The sequence below is a fragment of the Rhinoderma darwinii genome, chromosome 4, assembly GCF_050947455.1.
Source record: "Rhinoderma darwinii isolate aRhiDar2 chromosome 4, aRhiDar2.hap1, whole genome shotgun sequence".
Lineage (NCBI taxonomy): Eukaryota > Metazoa > Chordata > Amphibia > Anura > Rhinodermatidae > Rhinoderma > Rhinoderma darwinii.
Window position 1 is genome coordinate 183,054,369 of NC_134690.1, and position 19,445 is coordinate 183,073,813.

At 40.9% G+C, this 19,445-nt stretch overlaps 1 protein-coding gene across 1 annotated transcript in view; it reads left to right on the forward strand.

Annotated features, from left to right (window-relative positions):
• Positions 1-19,078, forward strand: part of TINAG (tubulointerstitial nephritis antigen) — a 101,995-nt gene extending 82,917 nt beyond the window's left edge. The window contains exons 9-12 of the mRNA XM_075863680.1: positions 11,466-11,580; positions 15,207-15,246; positions 16,626-16,737; positions 19,038-19,078. Of these exons, the coding sequence (XP_075719795.1) occupies positions 11,466-11,580; positions 15,207-15,246; positions 16,626-16,737; positions 19,038-19,078 (308 nt within the window). The remainder of the gene's footprint in view (positions 1-11,465; positions 11,581-15,206; positions 15,247-16,625; positions 16,738-19,037) is intronic.
• Positions 19,079-19,445: the final 367 nt, after the last annotated feature.

Below are 19,445 nucleotides of genomic sequence, written 5' to 3' on the forward strand. Positions count from 1 at the left end.
TTCTGGTGGCCACCGGAGTCTGCTGTTGTAGTCTGCTTGTGGCCACAATGTCCCCGGTGCACGTGTGCTTCGGCCGCCTCCTAAGGGGAGAGGCCAGCCAGGGCTATTTAAGGCACCTCCACTATCCAAAGTACAGTGAAGTTTACCGCTCAGACGGCACTGGTAACAGTCCAATATCATTCAGTATGGACTCTCTCCCAGAAAAATGCAGTGGACAGTCCGCAATCCAATGAGGGTGTGGATGGTAATTCTTATCCTTGTAGTTCCACCAAGCTCCTTATCGTCTCTCTCCAAATTCAAAGAACTCCTGGTAGGAAAAGGATCTTATGTCTCTAATAGATGGAAAAAGGAAGACACATAGTGCAACACCCTCTAAAAAAAGATTGCTCCACGCCAAGTTTAATCCATACTCACAGAAGTAACAAGAAATAAAAGCATCAAGGTAAGTAAAAATCTTTACAATTTCTAGGCAGCACGCCAAACACTCTCGCCCGACCCTGGGTTTCGCCCTTCCGGCTTCCTCTGGGGCATCTCCACTATCCACCTGGTGCCTGAGCAACATTGGAACAACCTAGTTGTATCCTGCAAAGGTTCCTATGTGCATATGATTCCAGTCCTCTATTGCTATGTGTTGTTAGCCTGTATCCAGTTATCTGCTAGCAGCCTGTATCCAGTCTGCTATTGCTGCATGTTGTCAGCCAGTATTCAGTTATCTGCTGTCGGCCTGTGTCCAGCTACCTGTCATCTATCTGTGTCCAGCCACCTGCCTGTGTACAGCTATCCGTGAAACTGTCATTGTCCTTCTAGCCACCACCTGCCTGTGTCCAGCTGTCCACTATCCACTTTCTTCCAGAGATCTGCTATTAGCTTCCATCTAGCTGCCCGCTGTCAGTCTGCCTCCTACTGTTGGTGACAAGCTTGACAAGCCTTCCGTGAAAGGCATAGCCAGGTACTGCTGCACCGAGGGCAAAGATTCCATTTGGCCCCCCAGTTCTTTCCTGACATCTCCTCCCCTCTCACCATGTTTGCTTTCCCTACCAATCAATGCAGTCCATTTTTTCCCCCACATTTTTGTTATTTAACTCGTGGATAAAACCATTTGTACAATTTGCACGCAATATAGTTATATAAGGCAGTTAACATAACAATAAATTAAGAGAAAATAAATTAAAGAGGTCAGTGCCTGACTAAAACAGATTGTATAACTGAGTCTGATGAGAATATATGGCGACATAATGAACAGTCTCCTCTTCTATATAGCGCCAAACCCCCCTTCTTGTAGATAGTGCCACACAACCCCCCCTGTAGATAGTGCCACACACCCCCTTGTAGATATTGCCACAATCCGCCCTAGTCGATAGTGCCACACACCCCAATGTAGATACTGCCACGATCCCCCTTGGTAGATAGTGCCACACATACCCCTAGTAGATAGTGCAACACCACCCCATTGTAGATAGTGCAAAACACACACCCCTGTAGATAAAGCCACACAGCCCCCTTTGTAGATAGTGCCACACGCCGCTGTAGATAGTGCTTCACACCTCCCTTGTAGATAAAGCCACACAGCCCCACCTTGTAGATAAAGCCACACAGCCCCATATTGTAGATAATACCACATAGCCATTATAGATAAAGCCACACAGCCCCCCTTGTAGAGAAAAAAGCCACACAGCCCCACCTTGTAGATAAAGCCACACAGCCCCCCTTATAGATAGTGCCACATAGCCCCCCTGTAGATTAAGCCACACAGTCCCCTTATAGATAGTGCCCCACAAACCTCCTTGTAGATAGTGCCACACCCTCCATTTAAATAGTGCCATTGGGTCTCCCTCTAGGAATGGAATCCCCGACCAGAGGGTTGCGGATGCTCTGGCCTGGGATTCCTTTTCTGGAGGAGCCCCTGAAGTCACTGTCCATATATGGAAAATGACGACAGCGGCTTCTCCAGGAGAGGAATCCCCAACCAGAGCGCTGGAAATGCTTAGGCCGGGTATTCTTCTCCAGGAGGAGCCCCTGCCATCACTGTCAGGGGCTCCAATTAGGAGTGGAATACCCGGCCAGAGGGTTGGCAACACTCTGCCCAGGATTCCGCTACAAGAGGAGCCCCTGACATCACTGTCCATATATGGATAGGGACTTCAAGGGCTTCCTCTAGGAACATAAAACCCAGTCAGAGCGTCGAGATTCCGCTCCAGGAGACGTAAATGGCCGAGCAGGGAGCAGATAGTTTCCTGTTCTGTCATAATATTCAATTGTATCTGCGTATGGGGAAATATGGAATATGGCAGTTGCCGCCACACGTCCGGGACAGTAATTTGCCGGGACTGTCTGTATATTTTGGGCAGTCCTGGCAAATTCAGGACTATTGGCATCTATGCACCACCCCTTCCTACCCTCCTAGTTGCATCCGCCTGCCCTTCTCTAGCTATGACCCTGCTTCCACCCATCAAGGTATCATCTGCCAGTGCCTGTTCTTGATCCGCTGTGCCAGCAGCTACTCTGCCGGGACAACCTCAAGAGGTAGCAACCTGGTAGCCTCCCTGCAGCAACGACCAGTTTCCTGTTATGGGGTTAAAGGGTGAAGACCGGTGAGACTACTTTGATAACACTCTTGGAGGTGGTCTCAAGCCAAACCGGTGGAGTGGCCCAGTGGGTCCACAACCTGCTGGTCATAACAGGAAGTACAAGGCTGCGAGTTAATATAGGGCAGCAATTACTGTAATTGGTCACTAGGTGCAGAATGGCTGCTAGAATTATAGTTACGCCTCCCCTATAATTAAAGCTAAAAATATCATAAAACTCGTGAGACCTGTAAGAGGATGGGAGAAGACCCTCTGGAAGACAGGGGCGTAGAGAAATGAGCTGCATGATAGCTAATATGGCTGGATTCCAGAAAGTATAGGCAGGAGACGTCTTGAGAACACACAACAAATGTGCTCACAGAGAGAAGCTGCATATTGTTAATACACATGGGGATTCATGAGTTGTGAAAATGTATGACAAAATGCATACAATATAATAAAATAAATTAAAGTGGTATCTTAGTGTCCATAATATCATTGATTACTTTTCCAAACTGTCAAACTTTTTTCATCCATTTAATAAATATTCAACATACAAATTGGCCTTTCTAATACTTTAAATCGAATAAATGTGCAGAACCCAACTAATTTAATGAATTCCAAGTATCTCTATATTCTTATTTTATAAAACAAAAAAAAAATCTGCCAAGCTTATTTCCTCTGTTGCATTTTCCATATAGGATAACAACCCTGATCAATTAAAGTAAATGACAACCTCATAACTCTTATATTAAGGTTTTGTAAATCACAGGAAATATTCTAAGTTTAATTAATTTGCCCTTTGATAAATGTCTCCTAGTGTGCCTTGAATAGCACCTTTCAGAACTTAACTATATATAATTAGCTAGAGGTTTCCAATACATATTCATAAATGGAAGTTACAGTCAGAGTGATGTGAAAGAAACTCATTAATCAAGGATATTTTTTAAATAAAATGTACAATTTTATCTACAATTAATCTGAAAAAAAATAATTAACTTTTCAATTGTCTTATATTGGGTTAAAAAATAAAACCATATATTTGTCATATACACAGATAAGCCATAACATAAAACCACTGACAGGTGAAGTGAATAAAATTAATTTACTTGTTACAATGACTTCTATCATGGGGTGGGATATTTTAAGCAGCAAGAGAACGGTCGTTTCTTGGAGTTAATGTGTAGGAAGCAGGAAAAATGGGCAAGAGTAAGAATCTGAGCAACTTTAACAATGGCCAAATTGTGATAGCTAGAAAAAAGCATCTTCAAAGCGGCAGGTCTTGTGGGATGTTCATGGTATGCAGTGGCTAATAAGGCACCTACCAAAAGTGTTATACCGATACGCAGAACAATCAAAATCCCCCTCCACATCATAGAGATGATCTCATATATATAGCATATATCATATATGGGGGGAAGGCATGTGGGCCCAATATACCCATGAAATAAATGGTGAAAACCTCAGTAACAAAAATAACAACCTAAAAAATTGGAGTCTATGATACACCAAGACAGTATAAAATATATAAGTTTATTGATAACAAAGACAAAAAAATTCATTCAAATTAAGAGATGGTTACCACAGTGTGAAAAGATGGATGCCAGGCAGTAACAGACTAAATGGACATGAATGCTGGATCAAAATATCACAGTATATAAATATATGCACCTATATGGAAGACAAGGTAGAATGGGGGAATAGACGAAGGCTTTCAGCCGAAACGCACGTCGGGGTGTGACGCCAGACAGTAATTGTTATTGATGGTCAAGTTGCTCTAATGCATCATACAATATATATATATATATATATATATATATTTTTATATATATATATATATATATATATATATATATATATATATATATATATATATATATACAGATAAACTTGATTTATACTATTGGACGACAAGTGCTTCTGTGAATTGCGTTGTTTTTCGCCATTACCTTTAATTGTGACATTGTGCGGAGTCTGGGGAATGTACAATTTCCTGATTCCACCTAGTCTTCCATATTGGTACATATATTTATACACTGTGATATTTTGATCTAGCATTTACAGTAAGGTCCAGAATTATTTGGACAATGACACAATCTTCATGATTTGGGCTCTGCCTGCCCCCACATTGGATTTGAAATGAAACAACTGAGATGCAATTGAAGTGTAGACTTTCAGGTTTAATTCAAGGGGTTGAATAAAAATATCCTGTGAAACGTTTAGGAATTGCAACCATTTTTCTACGCAGCCTCCTCATTTCAGGGGCTCAAAAGTAATTGGACAAATTAACATTACCATAAATAAAATGTGTTTTTTTTAAATACTTTGCAGAGAATCCTTTGCAGGCAATGACTGCCTGAAGTCTGGGACCCATGGAGATCATCAAATACTGGGTTTCCTCCCTTGTGATGCTTTGCCAGGCCTTTACTTCAGTGGTCTTCAGTTGTTGCTTGTTTGTGGGTTTTTCTGCCTTAAGTTCTGTCTTAAGCAAGTGAAATGCATGCTCGATCGGGTTGAGATCTGGTGATTGACTTGGCCATTGCAGAATATTCCAGTTCTTTGCCTTAAAAAAAGTCCTTGGTTGCTTTCGCAGTATGTTTTGGGTCATTGTCTATCTGTGCTGTAAAGCGACGTCCAATCAACCTTGCTGCATTTGGTTGAATCTGAGCAGAAAGTGTATCCGTGAACACTTCAGAATTCATCCGTCTGCTTCTGTCTTCAGTCACATCATCAATAAACACTAGTGACCCAGTGCCATTGGCTGCCATGCATGCCCATGCCATCACACTGCCTCCACCATGTTTTTCAGAGGATTTGGTGTGCTTTGGATCATGAGCCTTTCCAAGCCTTCTCCATACTTTCTTCCTCCCATCATTTTGGTAGAGGTTGATCTTAGTTTCATCTGTCCAAAGAATGCTGTTCCAGAACTGGGCTGGCTTCTTTAGATGTTGTTTGGCAAAGTCTAATCTGGCCTTTCTATTTTTGAGGCTGATTAATGGTTTGCACCTTGTGGTGAACCCTCTGTATTTGCTCTCATAAAGTCTTCTCTTTATGGTAGACTTAGATACTGATACTCCTACTTCCAGGAGAGTGTTCTTCACTTGGGTAGATTTTGTGAAGGGTTTTTTCTTCACCATGGAAAGGATTCTGCAATCATCCACCACTGTTGTCTTCTGTGGACGTCCAGTCCTCTTGGAGTTCACGAGATCACCAGTGCGCAATTTTTTTTCAAGAATGTTCCAAACTATTGATTTGGCCACTCCTAACATTTGTGCTATCTCTGATGGATTTCTTCATTTTTTTCAGCCTAACGTTGGTCTGCTTCACTTGCGTCGAGAGCTCCTTTGACCTCATGTTGAGGGTTCACAGCAACAGCTTCCAAATGTGAATGCCACACCTGGAATCAACTCCGGACCTTTTACCTGCTTAATTGAGGATGGATTAATGAGGGAACAGCCCATGCAGCCCACTAAATAGCTTTTGAGATAATTGTCCAATTACCTTTGGTCCCTTGAAAAAGAAGCAGCTACATATTAAAGAGCTGTAATTACCAAACCCTTTCACAAATTAGAATGTGAATACCTTCAAATTAAAGCTGAGAGTCTGCACTTTAAGCCCATATTGATTATATAACTGTATATTCATTATGTTTCGGTAAACAGCTAACATGCCAACACTTGTGTCTCTGTCCAAATAATTATGGACCTAACCATATGTCCATTTAGTCTGTCACTGTCTGGGATCCATCTTTTCACACTGTGGTAACCATCTCTGAATTTTAATGATTTTTTTATGTCTTTGTTATCAATAAACTTATATCTTTTATACTTGGTATATCATAGACTCTAATGTTTAGGTTGTTACCTACCAAAAGTGGCCCAATGAAGAACGGCAAGTGAACTGGCATCCGGCTGATTGGCGCCCAAGAATTATTGATGCCTGTGGAGAGCAAAGCCTAGCCCGTCTGGTCCTATCCCACAGAAGAGCTACTGTGGCACAAATTGCTGAAAATGCTAATGCTGGCTATGAAAGAAAGGTGTCACACACAGTGCATCGTAATTTGCTACATTTGGGGCTGCGTAGCTGCAAATCAGTCAGAGAGTCCACTGCCAAAAGAGCCTACAATGGGCATGTGAGCATCAGAACTAGACCAGGGAGCAATAGAAGACAATGTCCTGGCCTGATGAATCACATTTTCTTTGACATCATGTTGATGGCCGGGTGTGTGTGCGTCGCTTACCTGGGGAAAAGATGGCACTAGGATGCAGTATGTGAAGAAGGGAAGCTAACGGAGACCATGTGATGCTCTGGGCAATGTTCTGCTGGAAAACCTTGGATCCTGGCAGTCATGTGAATGTTACTTTAATACGTACCACCTACCTACATTGTTGTAGACCAAGTATACCCCTTATGGCAACGGTATTCTGTAATATCAGTGGCGTTATTTAGTAGGATAATCCACACTGCCACACAGCAAAAATTGTTCAGGAATTGTTTGAGAAACATGACAAAGCGTTCTAGGTGTTGTCTTGGCCTACGAATTACCCAGATCTCAATCTGATCAAGCATCTGTTGGATGTTATGGATAAACAAATCTGATCCATGAAGGCCGCACCTCACAATTTACTTGGCTTGATCTGCTACTAACGACATACCAGATGCCACGGTCGACTGCGCTATTGATTCAGTCGAAAAAACGGAAACCTGCCAAAACGATGACAAATGGAAACCATTAGCAATGTTTCCGTCAACATTGATATCAATGGTAATGCAAACGGAAGCTGTGGTTTCTGTTTGACTTGCCGTTGCAGGGGTTCCACGATGGAAACTACCAACGGAACCCCTGAACGGAAAGCGAACGCTGATGTGAACCGGCCCTAAGGGAGTGGTGAGGGACGTGACCAAGTAAATAAAAATATGCCACAGCACAGGGGGGCGATATTGTATCTGATCTGGCGGAGTTTGTATGCCAGTGATGCTTTTTAATCCTAGTCCGGTCTTGCACTTAGCCACCTGTGTACAAAACTATGAAGGTGTTTACTATTTTAAAATGTTAAAAAGCATCTAATACCATACAGATCTCTTTATATTAGAGCCTCTATTGGATGGATTAATAACAGTAAGTTAGATGATCCTGTTGGACCCACTAATTGGCCCAAGACAGTATTAAGATAGACTCAAATTTACTAATGCTCTCTTACAGTTAGAGAATGTAAACTTAGACCAGACAGTCACAAAATGTGCCAATTTTCTCACAGTGGTGCATACTGCATGATAATTTTGGCAAATCTTGCATTACCTGTTAGACACTTTTCACTTCCTTATATCACTTTTGATTTGGCTTATTTTGTGACAGAATTTTGTGCCACTTTTTTGGATAATTTTTTGGTGCACAGAGGTGCTTTTTAAGCTAAACCCCCTTTCCAGGAAGCCACACAACTTTCCCACTGAGACATGCTCCCTTTTCAAAACACTTTTAAAAAGTGTCTAGTGAGCTACAAACATCAAAACTGTGCCAAACGGCACAAATTTGCGGCAAAATTTTGCACATTTCGGACACAGTAGCACATCTGCCTAAGTGTGCTGTACGTAAAACAAGTAGTCAATACAGCCACCTGATCCCTCTAACCTGATAACTTGATTGCACTGTTTTACAACCCCTCAATCTGGAAGCCTTGGTTTGCTGGAAAACTACTAAGACTGTGTTGAAACAGGATTTGTCTTCACACATCTGATTTATTAATGCATTTATTCCTGTTTCCATCTTTTAGTTCTCTTTGCCAAATCACTTCAACTGGTATCTGCTTATGGAGACAAAGTCACTAGGAGAAAAAACATCCTTAAGGCAACTAGTGGAAGACCACCTATCTCACAATGTTGTAAACAGATCACATTGGTGTGCACCACCTGTAGTAACTATGTATTTGGGGAAGGAAGAAGAAGAAGTATGTGATCTGAAATTAATATGTAACTTTTATTAATATGCATTAAATGAAATGAAAATAAACAGTAAAATATCCGATGGTGTAAAAGGTATGTGTGAGTGACCCCCAAACTCACATACCTAGGCCATATATATTGAAGATGTCATTGTTTGTGATTCATGACAAAGTGTTCAAAAAGGAACACGTGTGACTATGCTTCCAAACCAGCAATTGTATTCTCAGGTCTGCGGTAGTGCAGTGTTAAAGCAGGGTAGCTAGTGTCACCACCATGCAGCTGCACTACAGCAAAGTGTGAACATGGGTCTAGAGACTAACCCTCTCATAGGTATGATGTGTGCCAGACCAGGAGCACAAACAGCCACTCAGGCTGTGCTGCTGTGATATGCAAAGACCTTGTGTGTGTCCTTGTTATATAAGAAACCGTGTAGTAAATGAATTATTTATTATGAACTGAATTAGTCGGTTTCAGTAGGGATGCCGGCAACCTTATAAGAATTGAAGCAAACGGGTCAGAGTAGTGGGAGCCACTCATGCCCGTGATGTTCCTGGTTCAGGATGAATGTCCTGCGGCACCCATACACACAATTGCCGCAGAGGGTGTGAATAGTAAGCAGACAGCTGCGCTGTCATGCCTTCGCTCTGTGTGCCAGAGCAGTAGCCTGGAGATAAGCTCTATATCCCCTGCTGTGCCGAACTAAGACGCGTGTAGCCAGCCGCTCATGTGTGACAGCAGAATGCGCTGTGCTGAGCAGCACTGTCACTAAAGCACACGGGTCAGAGTAGTGAAAACCACTCATCCCCGTGATGTTGCTGTAGGACACGGCTGATTCAGGGTGAAATCCTGCCGTACCTACAAGCACAATTGCCGCAGAAGGTGTGAGTATTGAGCAAGCAGCTGCACTCTCACGCCGCCGCTCTGTGGATCAGAGCAGTAGCGTGGAGACCAGCTGTATCTCCCTTGCTGTGCTCGCGCCCAGTGTGAGCTCAGACGCGGCACAGATAGTGTGCCAGAGCGCAGATCCACTGTGAGTGGACCTGAGCTATTTGTGCAGCCCTGTCCCCGTGGGTGACCGGGGTAAGCAGTGATGAGGGAGCCGCACGGCAATTGCACCGGCGGTCAGATTAGAACGGCGGCTGGAAGAAGCGTACAACCAGCCGCTCGTATATGACAGCAGGATACGCTAGGCTGAATAGCACAGCCGCACTGTTAACTGTCGGCTGAATAAGCTGCTGTCAACCAGGTAGGAAGCATTGATAATTCATTAGCCTGTCAGGCATATATGGCCATGTGTTACACCAGGGAAGGATGTAACACATGGCCATATATGCCTGACAGGCTAATGAATTATCAATGCTTCCTACCTGGTTGACAGCAGCTTATTCAGCCGACAGTTAACAGTGCGGCTGTGCTATTCAGCCTAGCGTATCCTGCTGTCATATACGAGCGGCTGGTTGTACGCTTCTTCCAGCCGCCGTTCTAATCTGACCGCCGGTGCAATTGCCGTGCGGCTCCCTCATCACTGCTTACCCCGGTCACCCACGGGGACAGGGCTGCACAAATAGCTCAGGTCCACTCACAGTGGATCTGCGCTCTGGCACACTATCTGTGCCGCGTCTGAGCTCACACTGGGCGCGAGCACAGCAAGGGAGATACAGCTGGTCTCCACGCTACTGCTCTGATCCACAGAGCGGCGGCGTGAGAGTGCAGCTGCTTGCTCAATACTCACACCTTCTGCGGCAATTGTGCTTGTAGGTACGGCAGGATTTCACCCTGAATCAGCCGTGTCCTACAGCAACATCACGGGGATGAGTGGTTTTCACTACTCTGACCCGTGTGCTTTAGTGACAGTGCTGCTCAGCACAGCGCATTCTGCTGTCACACATGAGCGGCTGGCTACACGCGTCTTAGTTCGGCACAGCAGGGGATATAGAGCTTATCTCCAGGCTACTGCTCTGGCACACAGAGCGAAGGCATGACAGCGCAGCTGTCTGCTTACTATTCACACCCTCTGCGGCAATTGTGTGTATGGGTGCCGCAGGACATTCATCCTGAACCAGGAACATCACGGGCATGAGTGGCTCCCACTACTCTGACCCGTTTGCTTCAATTCTTATAAGGTTGCCGGCATCCCTACTGAAACCGACTAATTCAGTTCATAATAAATAATTCATTTACTACACGGTTTCTTATATAACAAGGACACACACAAGGTCTTTGCATATCACAGCAGCACAGCCTGAGTGGCTGTTTGTGCTCCTGGTCTGGCACACATCATACCTATGAGAGGGTTAGTCTCTAGACCCATGTTCACACTTTGCTGTAGTGCAGCTGCATGGTGGTGACACTAGCTACCCTGCTTTAACACTGCACTACCGCAGACCTGAGAATACAATTGCTGGTTTGGAAGCATAGTCACACGTGTTCCTTTTTGAACACTTTGTCATGAATCACAAACAATGACATCTTCAATATATATGGCCTAGGTATGTGAGTTTGGGGGTCACTCACACATACCTTTTACACCATCGGATATTTTACTGTTTATTTTCATTTCATTTAATGCATATTAATAAAAGTTACATATTAATTTCAGATCACATACTTCTTCTTCTTCCTTCCCCAAATACACGAAAAAACATCCTTTGCTGGTCCCTATCATAAAACAGTTCTAGCTGACCATGAAAAAATGTTTTTCAATACAAGCCATCTGGCCTTATTAGAGCTAATAACACTGATGGCCACAAGAGCATAATTTGTTGCTGAGCATTGGCTCAAAACGTATTCAAGCCTCTGTATAAAAAACAGCACCACCATAAAACTATTCATTGGGGAGCCTAAAAAATATAAGTAGGAAACTCATTTTTGTTTGCTCCTGTTACTCTTCTGTTGTATGATTTCCTTTGTAACGGTGATCCATGGCTTATAAATACTCACATGATTCTTTCTTCTTTGCAGCTGTATTGACAGTTCATGAAGACTTCTTCCTTTATAAAACTGGGATCTACAAATATTCAGCCATGGGTGAAAAGAAACCTGGAACAAATGGCGCACATTCAGTGAAGGTTATTGGGTAAGTTATTGTTTTTACAATACCACCCTGACTTATCCACTTGCTTTTTAATGTTGTGAAATAATCAATACAAAGGAAATCCCTCTCTCTAAAAACATGTGAAATATGTTTCCTGGATGAGAAAGTGATTTTTTCTTCCTCTAAGAACTTTTGCAAAGAAATTTGTTGCACTTGTTGTTCTGAACAATTTCCAAAACATCTTTTCTGTTAAATCTTACCCCTAAACAATAGAATAAATTCAAAATCTTCATAAGTGGCACTAGACAGTGATCACATCATGGTAGTATTTTATTTTACTTTTCAATAAAACAATAGGTAGAAAATTTGCATAAATAACTCCCTGTTATGCACTGAGCCACTGGACTGGGAAAGTAAACCATAATATCAAGACAACGTGGGAATAATTTTTGAATATTTGAAGTCAATTCTGTGATATTTTGGAAGTAAATAGCAACTATTGCCCATATACAGTATAGGCACCTCACTCTCGTGCAATGTACGGGACACCTGGATAATCTTAAAATTTGACATGCAATATGCTTCATTTGCTGTCATTGATTTTTATATTGTTGTTTTCTATGGCCTATTTTTCCATAATGTATGTTAAATGATTTCCACTAGGTATATATTATACTGTCGAATAATCTACAGTGATGTAAACTGGTATACCAGTATAATGTTTGCTAATCTATTATATAATAAAACGTACATTCAAATGTAGAACTGAGTTTTCCACTAGGTTGACCTCATCATAATATAGCGTCCTCTGTGGTTTTACAAGGGCCTACAAGTAAACCTACGACAGTATCCTAAATCAGTGAGTAACAAAAAAACACACGAGTGAATTCCTCAGTGAGTTACATAATAAATTTAACTCTTTAGCTATATATTGAAGGGAGGAGCTGCAATTCTCCTAAAAATACTCTTAACATGAAGATTTACCAAAAGGTCTTATCAGTATAAATTTCCCCATAAGATAATCAGGAATATTTAGATGCTGGTTACATACGTAGTTACATAGTTACATAGTTTGTACGGTTGAAAAAAGACACATGTCCATCAAGTTCAACCAAGCGATGAGAAAAGGGAAGGGAAAAATTTCTACACATAGGAGCTAATATTTTTTCGTTCTAGGAATGATCTAAGTCTTTTTTAAAGCCATCTACTGTCCCTGCTGTGACCAGCTCCTGCGGTAGACTATTCCATAAATTCACCGTTCTCACAGTAAAGAAGGCTTGTTGCCTCTGCAGGTTGAACCTTTTTTTTCCAGACGGAGGGAGTGCCCCCTTGTATTTTGAGGGGGTTTTACATGGAACAGGATTTCACCATATTTTTTGTATGTGCCATTCATATATTTATATAAGTTAATCATGTCCCCCTTAGTCGTCTCTTTTCAAGGCTAAATAGGTTTAATTCTTTTAATCTTTCCTCATAACTTAGATTATCCATGCCCCTTATTAGCTTCGTTGCTCTTCTTTGTATTATTCCTAACTCCAGGGCATCCTTTCTATGAACTGGAGCCCAGAACTGAACTGCATATTCTAGATGAGGCCTCACTAATGCTTTGTAAATTGGTAATATTACATCCCTGTCCCGCGAGTCCATGCCTCTTTTAATACACGGCAATATCTTGCTGGCCATTGAAGCAGCTGATTGACATTGCATGCTGTTATTTCGTTTATGATTTAAATTGGTTGAATTGTTATGCCTCACATGCAGATATAACATTGCAAATAATTAGCGAGCTACACGTCTTTAAAATATTTTCTGAGGCAGGGCTCCAAATCCCCTGCATAGACATAGCATTAAATTATAAAATTTTGACTGCCTGGAGCCACTACTGAACCAATACTGAAAGATTAGGAGTTTACTGCATACTTACTTAAACATTAACTGGTTCCCGACCGCTGGCTGTGTTTTTACGGCCAGCGGTCAGGGTCCTTAAAACTCGAGCCATAGACTTTTTACGGCTCAGGTTTTAACTTGCTGCCCAAGCAATCGGGCAGCTGAATGTCGGGTCTCCGGCTGTCAGTGACTGCCGGGGACCCTGAGGAGAGGATAGAAACAGCTTTTGCTTCTTCTGTCTTCTCTGATGACTGTCTCTATTGATCCCGGTGTTCATGTGACTGGTCACATGATCGCCGGGTGCCGTTACTGACAGACTGCTGCTGGGTCTTGCTAGACCCAGCACAGTCCTATTGGTGACAATCGTCACTATGAGAGGGCTGATTTCCCCTGTAACTGGGGCTGCTGTGCAGCTCCAGTTACAGGGGAAAAGCATGGTGTAAAAGAAAGAAAAATATATATATAAAGTTCCCCAAAGGTCTTTTTTGACCTTTGAGGGCAGACCATAGTAATAAAAAAATAAAAGTAAATAAATACACATAAAATACCCACCCCAAAAAAACGTTCCCCTCTCGCCAATCATTGTCGTAATGCTAGCCCGGACCCAATTACCCTAATATAGACATGTAGTTTATTAAAATTTACGGTAGACAATGACAATCACAAATAAAAGGTCTATTTTAGGGTAAAACTATGTTATTACCAAAAAAAATACCTGAAATGTAAAAAAGCTTATTTTTTTACTATTATTTTCAAACTTTAAGAATAAAAATTCTTAAATAGCAAAAAGGATGTGTATAAAAACGATAAAAAAAGAAACCTGCATTGCTTACGGAAAAAAACATCGCAAAAATCACGTAGTTAGCACAACAAATAAAAAAGTTATAGCCATTTAACTAACACGTGCTAAAAAGGGCTAAACGGTGTCTAGTCCTGAAGGCTCAAAATAGCCCAGTCTTGAACTGGTTAAACTCAATAATAACAGTATCCAGTAAGCTCCTGAGCTCCAACTAGTGGCGGCAGCGGCAGGCAGCCAGTGTTGTATTGTTTAAATCTTGTACTAGATTTCTGGAAATGGGATATCAATGGTGACGGAAACGGAAGCTGTGGTTTCAGCTTCAGTTTCCGTTGCGGGGTTCACCCGATGGAAACCTCCGACGGAACCCCAGAACGGAAAGCGAACGGTGATGTGAACAGGCCCTTAGACACTTTTTAAAAAGGAACTGTGACTAGGTCAGAGAAAGTGAACCAGCAGTCTCACCTTACTACCGCTGTCTCCTGGACTCCATCGGTGCTTTCATTTTATTTGTATGGACCGCGTACCCGAGATATGGCCCCTGTTTTTTTTGGGGCCAAATATGGTAATAAATTGCTTAGTAGCCAAGAGGGCATCAAAACCAGCAATTCTCCTGAGGTGGAGCTAGCTCACAACCTCTGACACTGTTGCTGGCATTAATGCCTTCTTGGCTAGTAAGAGATTCATTACCATATTTGGCGCTAAAACAACCGGGGGAAATATCTCAGGAACAGGGGGATGTAGAAGTAAAATTAAAGCACCACTGGAGTCCAGGAGACAGCGGTAGTAAGGTGAGTCTGCTGGTTCGCTTTCTATGACCTGATGATAGGTCGTCTTTAAATACTATACAATACAGAGTTATAGTGGTATGTAACTACTGTAGAAACTGGCACGAACACATTTCCCCTGTCAAGATTTGAATTTGGATTCTCTGTGTTGCAATTTTGTACTGTTTATGTGTTGTTGTTGTTTTTTTTTTAATCAGATGGGGTACTCTGCTAAGTCCAAATAAGGAAAAATTCTGGGTAAGTTCATCAACAAGGTGTAATTAGAACAGTAAAAATTATACTTAAAGGGGTTTTCCCATCAGAGACATTTATGACAAATCCACAGGATATGTCATAAATGTCAGATAGATGCGGGTCCCACCTCTGGGACCCGCACCTATCTCTAGAACGGGGACTCTTAAACCCTGTTCTACTGCTATGTGTTGTAGCCAAAAAGTGTGATTTTCGACCATGAATTACGGAAACAGTGTAGCTCGCTGAGCTACGTTGTTTCCGTAAGTCCCATATAACTGAATGATAGTTACAAAAACAGTGTAGCTCACATGCTACGCTGCTTCCATAACTGCCATTCACTACGCTGTTTCCGTAATTTATTTTTTGGAATCACACGCTTCAGCCAAAACACAGAGCAGTAGTACGGGGTTTAGGGGGCCCTGTTCTAGAGATAGGTGCGGGTCCCAGAGGTGGGACCCACATCTATCAGACATAAACTGCATATTCTGTGGATATGCCATAAATGTCCAAGACAGGAAAACCGCTTTTAATGACTTAAATGGCAAATCCTCAAAAAATAACTAAAACAAATACTTATGCAACAATTCCAAAGAGCAAAAGGAATATCATAATATCATAAGCCATAATATACCTAGAGATAGAGAGGTGGGACCCGCATCTATCTGACATTTATGACATATTCTGTGGATATGTCATAAATGTCTGTGATGGGAAACCCCCCTTTAATGATTATTGTGCTTTGGTTTTTTTTAATTAGTAGAACTATTTAAGCTGCATTTTTTTTGTCTGGTCTGTGAGAATAAAGCAATTGCATTATGCTGTCCAAAAATGCACTGATCCTTCTCCTGGATTTATTTAATATACAGAACTTTTGTATATTATTTTAAAGAAATTTGTTTATTTAATTATTTATTTACCCCCAGACATAAATAATTTTGAAATACAAGAGCCATGCAAGAGATGTTTTTTATTAGGTTGACACAGCCCATTGCTTAGAGTCTTGCCCTTTTGCTCAAAGCTACGTAGACTTTCCTTCACTTGGGGCAAAAATTCAGTTTGCTGCATAAGCCCTATATCTAAACACCCTGGCCAAGGCAGAATGGCTTGGTGGAGCACCTTCTAACACACCTAGCAGTTGGGCTACATGCCCTAGCGACCAGATTTCATCAATCACCCCACTGCTTTCGACACATGTAACTGTTTCTTTAAAATAAAACTTTTCATATGTTGTTCTTCGTCCCTATTTCCAATATTGGTGTAGTCCTCAACCACACCATTATCAACATACCCCTTATCACCACATACCCCAGCCATAGCCATATGCCTCCTGTTGCCCATTTAAATCACGGTAATAAATTAAATATGTTACATTTGTGTTTCAGATTGTTGCAAATTCGTGGGGAAACACATGGGGTGAAAATGGATACTTCAAAATTGCTCGAGGAAACAATGAATGTGGTATTGAAAGCTTGATAATAGGAGCTTGGTGTGACAGTATGATATAATAAAAAAAACAATGTTTTTAAAATTTACATTTCCTTTAATGTAAAGTTTAACATGGGAGCAAGTTTAATTATTTGTTTTACATGGTTTACATATTATAGCAATTTCATATGTTTGTAATATTGATTAAGTAAAATAATACAATTGAAACATGATGATTATTTTTTATCATTATATTAGTTGAATGCTGCATTTATAAACATATATTGCTTCACTGCTAACTTTTATATAACATATGGAATTTTTATGCTATTGAAATGGCTTTCTAAGATTTCCTTGATCTGATTTTAAATTAGCTTAACTTGGGATAACTTGATTTGCACAAATGTTATTACATTAAACAGAAGATTTAGTGTGAGACCAATGAATTCATACACAAGATGACTAATTTATCATAATTTCAAAGTTGCCTCATAATTTCCTATTTCTTTTATTCAACTAATTATACAAAATAAATATTACAAACCTGTATTATTGCTTCTTTTCATGTCTTATATGGAGCCTAAAGAAAAAAGCTATAAAGCTTAAGTTTTTTGTTTTAATGCTTCTGTAGCTATTCTTGTACATTTTGCATCCATCTGTTTTTAACGATATGTGAGAGAAAAAATAACACATAAGTGCACTTTTATATGTACACTTCCAATTTTGTTTCCTGTAGCATATTTGTATTGTAATGTTAAAAAATGGCATAGAATAAAGAGGTACAATATATCTATGTAAAGCTGAAGCATAGTTATTTTTAACCATAAAAAAGGAGATGATACTGGAGGAAAGAACAAGGGAAACATCAAATAAAAGTTTAAGACAGTTTTACTTTGTGCAATATCTGGTATCAATTCTTATTTTAGTTACAAAAACAGAACTGAAAATTACGTATAGTTACATAGAAAGTACGATTGTCCAGCAAGTTCAACCCAGGCATGAAAGAGAGGGAAGGGATATGGCTAAACTATAGAACATTGTTTTACCCCTATTAATCCAGATGAAGGTTAAAAAAAAAATTCCCATAAGGCATAAGCCAATCTATTCTAAAAAGGAAAATCTTCATCCTGATCCCAAGTGGTGATCAGACTGGATCAATGTTCAAACAGGTATTCTATAAATTGACATAGGTGCTGATATTTCATTCTAGGAAATGATCTAAGCCTTTTTTAAAGCCATCTACTGTTCCTGCTGTGGCCAGCTCCTGCGGTAGGCTATTCCCCAGATTCAGTCTCACAGTAAATTATTGAATGCTTATGCTACATATATGTATACTTTGCCTCTGAAATGTATTTTATATAAACTTTCCAGCTAAGGTTTGTTCTTGAAACATATTCAGAACTGATGCATAAGGATTCAAATGAATTTCTCTATGTAATGTCAACATTGTCGGTTCTGGGACTGTTAAAAAATTTGTTGGAAATGAAAGTTTTTCGGAGTCCGGTAATTTGTGAATAGCCTATCAATAAAGGAATGCCACTACAGCTGGCTCATGCTCCGACTCTAAAGGACTTATACCATAAGGTAAAGATACAATCATCTTATGTTCCACCCTCCCACTCTCTATCCTTATGGGATAGGTTGCATTCTAGAAAAGGAACGTGGGAGAAGGTCCTGTGGGAAATTGGTGCAAGCAGTGGCTTCCTGTGAAAGCTAGTCCAATCAGGCTGCCTGATAATATTTTATAATTTGGGATATTCCCAAGCCTCCCTGATGACACAAACTTACAATTTTGCGGCCCTGACATGCCTCTCCTTCAAGACCCAAGCAAAACGTAAAAGGTTTGGCTCCAACACGGCGAGGTGGATATGCATGGGTAGAGGGGGCAATAGGCATAAATTATACTGGATAAAACATTTATTTTATTGGAGGCGATTCTCCCTAACCATGAAAGAAAGACTAGATCACCTCTTCAGGTCCGCTCACACTGTTCTCAGTAAAGGAGGATATTTAGCGCCATAAAGGGAGGACACAGATAAAACAATTCATCTTTATTCAATCTGAATTCAAAATTAATTTGGAGTACGTTAACTATGTTTTTGGGTAAATTGATGTTGAGCACCTCCGATGTGTTTATCTTCAAGGCCAAGTTTTCTGTAAATTTCGGCATTAGATGGTAAAGTTTAGGGAGGGTGGTCAAGGGAGAGGATATAATCATCAGTAAGTCGTCATCAAATAATGCACATTTGTTCACTTAGTGATGCCTCTGATAGAATATAAGAAGTTTAAAGAATAACCCAAATCTAAAGGTTTTCATGTGTTCTATTAAAGACTTCCATGTGTCAGTTTTTTACATGTTCTTTTTCTAGCTGCATTTAGCACTAAATATTACACTGTGACCGTTGCATAGCAATGGTCTGAATCAAGCTTCGGTGACTGCTTTTTCTACTTGAGTCACTAGGGATAAGCCTGTGTAACTCATACAGGCATTAAAGCTTTCTGTATGATGAAATCAAATGGACTTTTCCACACAGGCTTTCCACGGGGAAGGGGGGGCGACACAAACTCTATCAAAGCTACTGATGATGATTAGACAGATTACGCTCACACATTATGAAGAACAGCTAAGCAAAGTTACTATCTCTCTATTTATAATCTCTTATCCTATTGAGGAAAGGGGAATCACAATGTCTTCATTAGGCACAGCGAGCATAGATGGTACTATCTGCACCTGCTCATGTGAAGCTGTGCTGGGGCATCGTGGGATTGGCAGCATA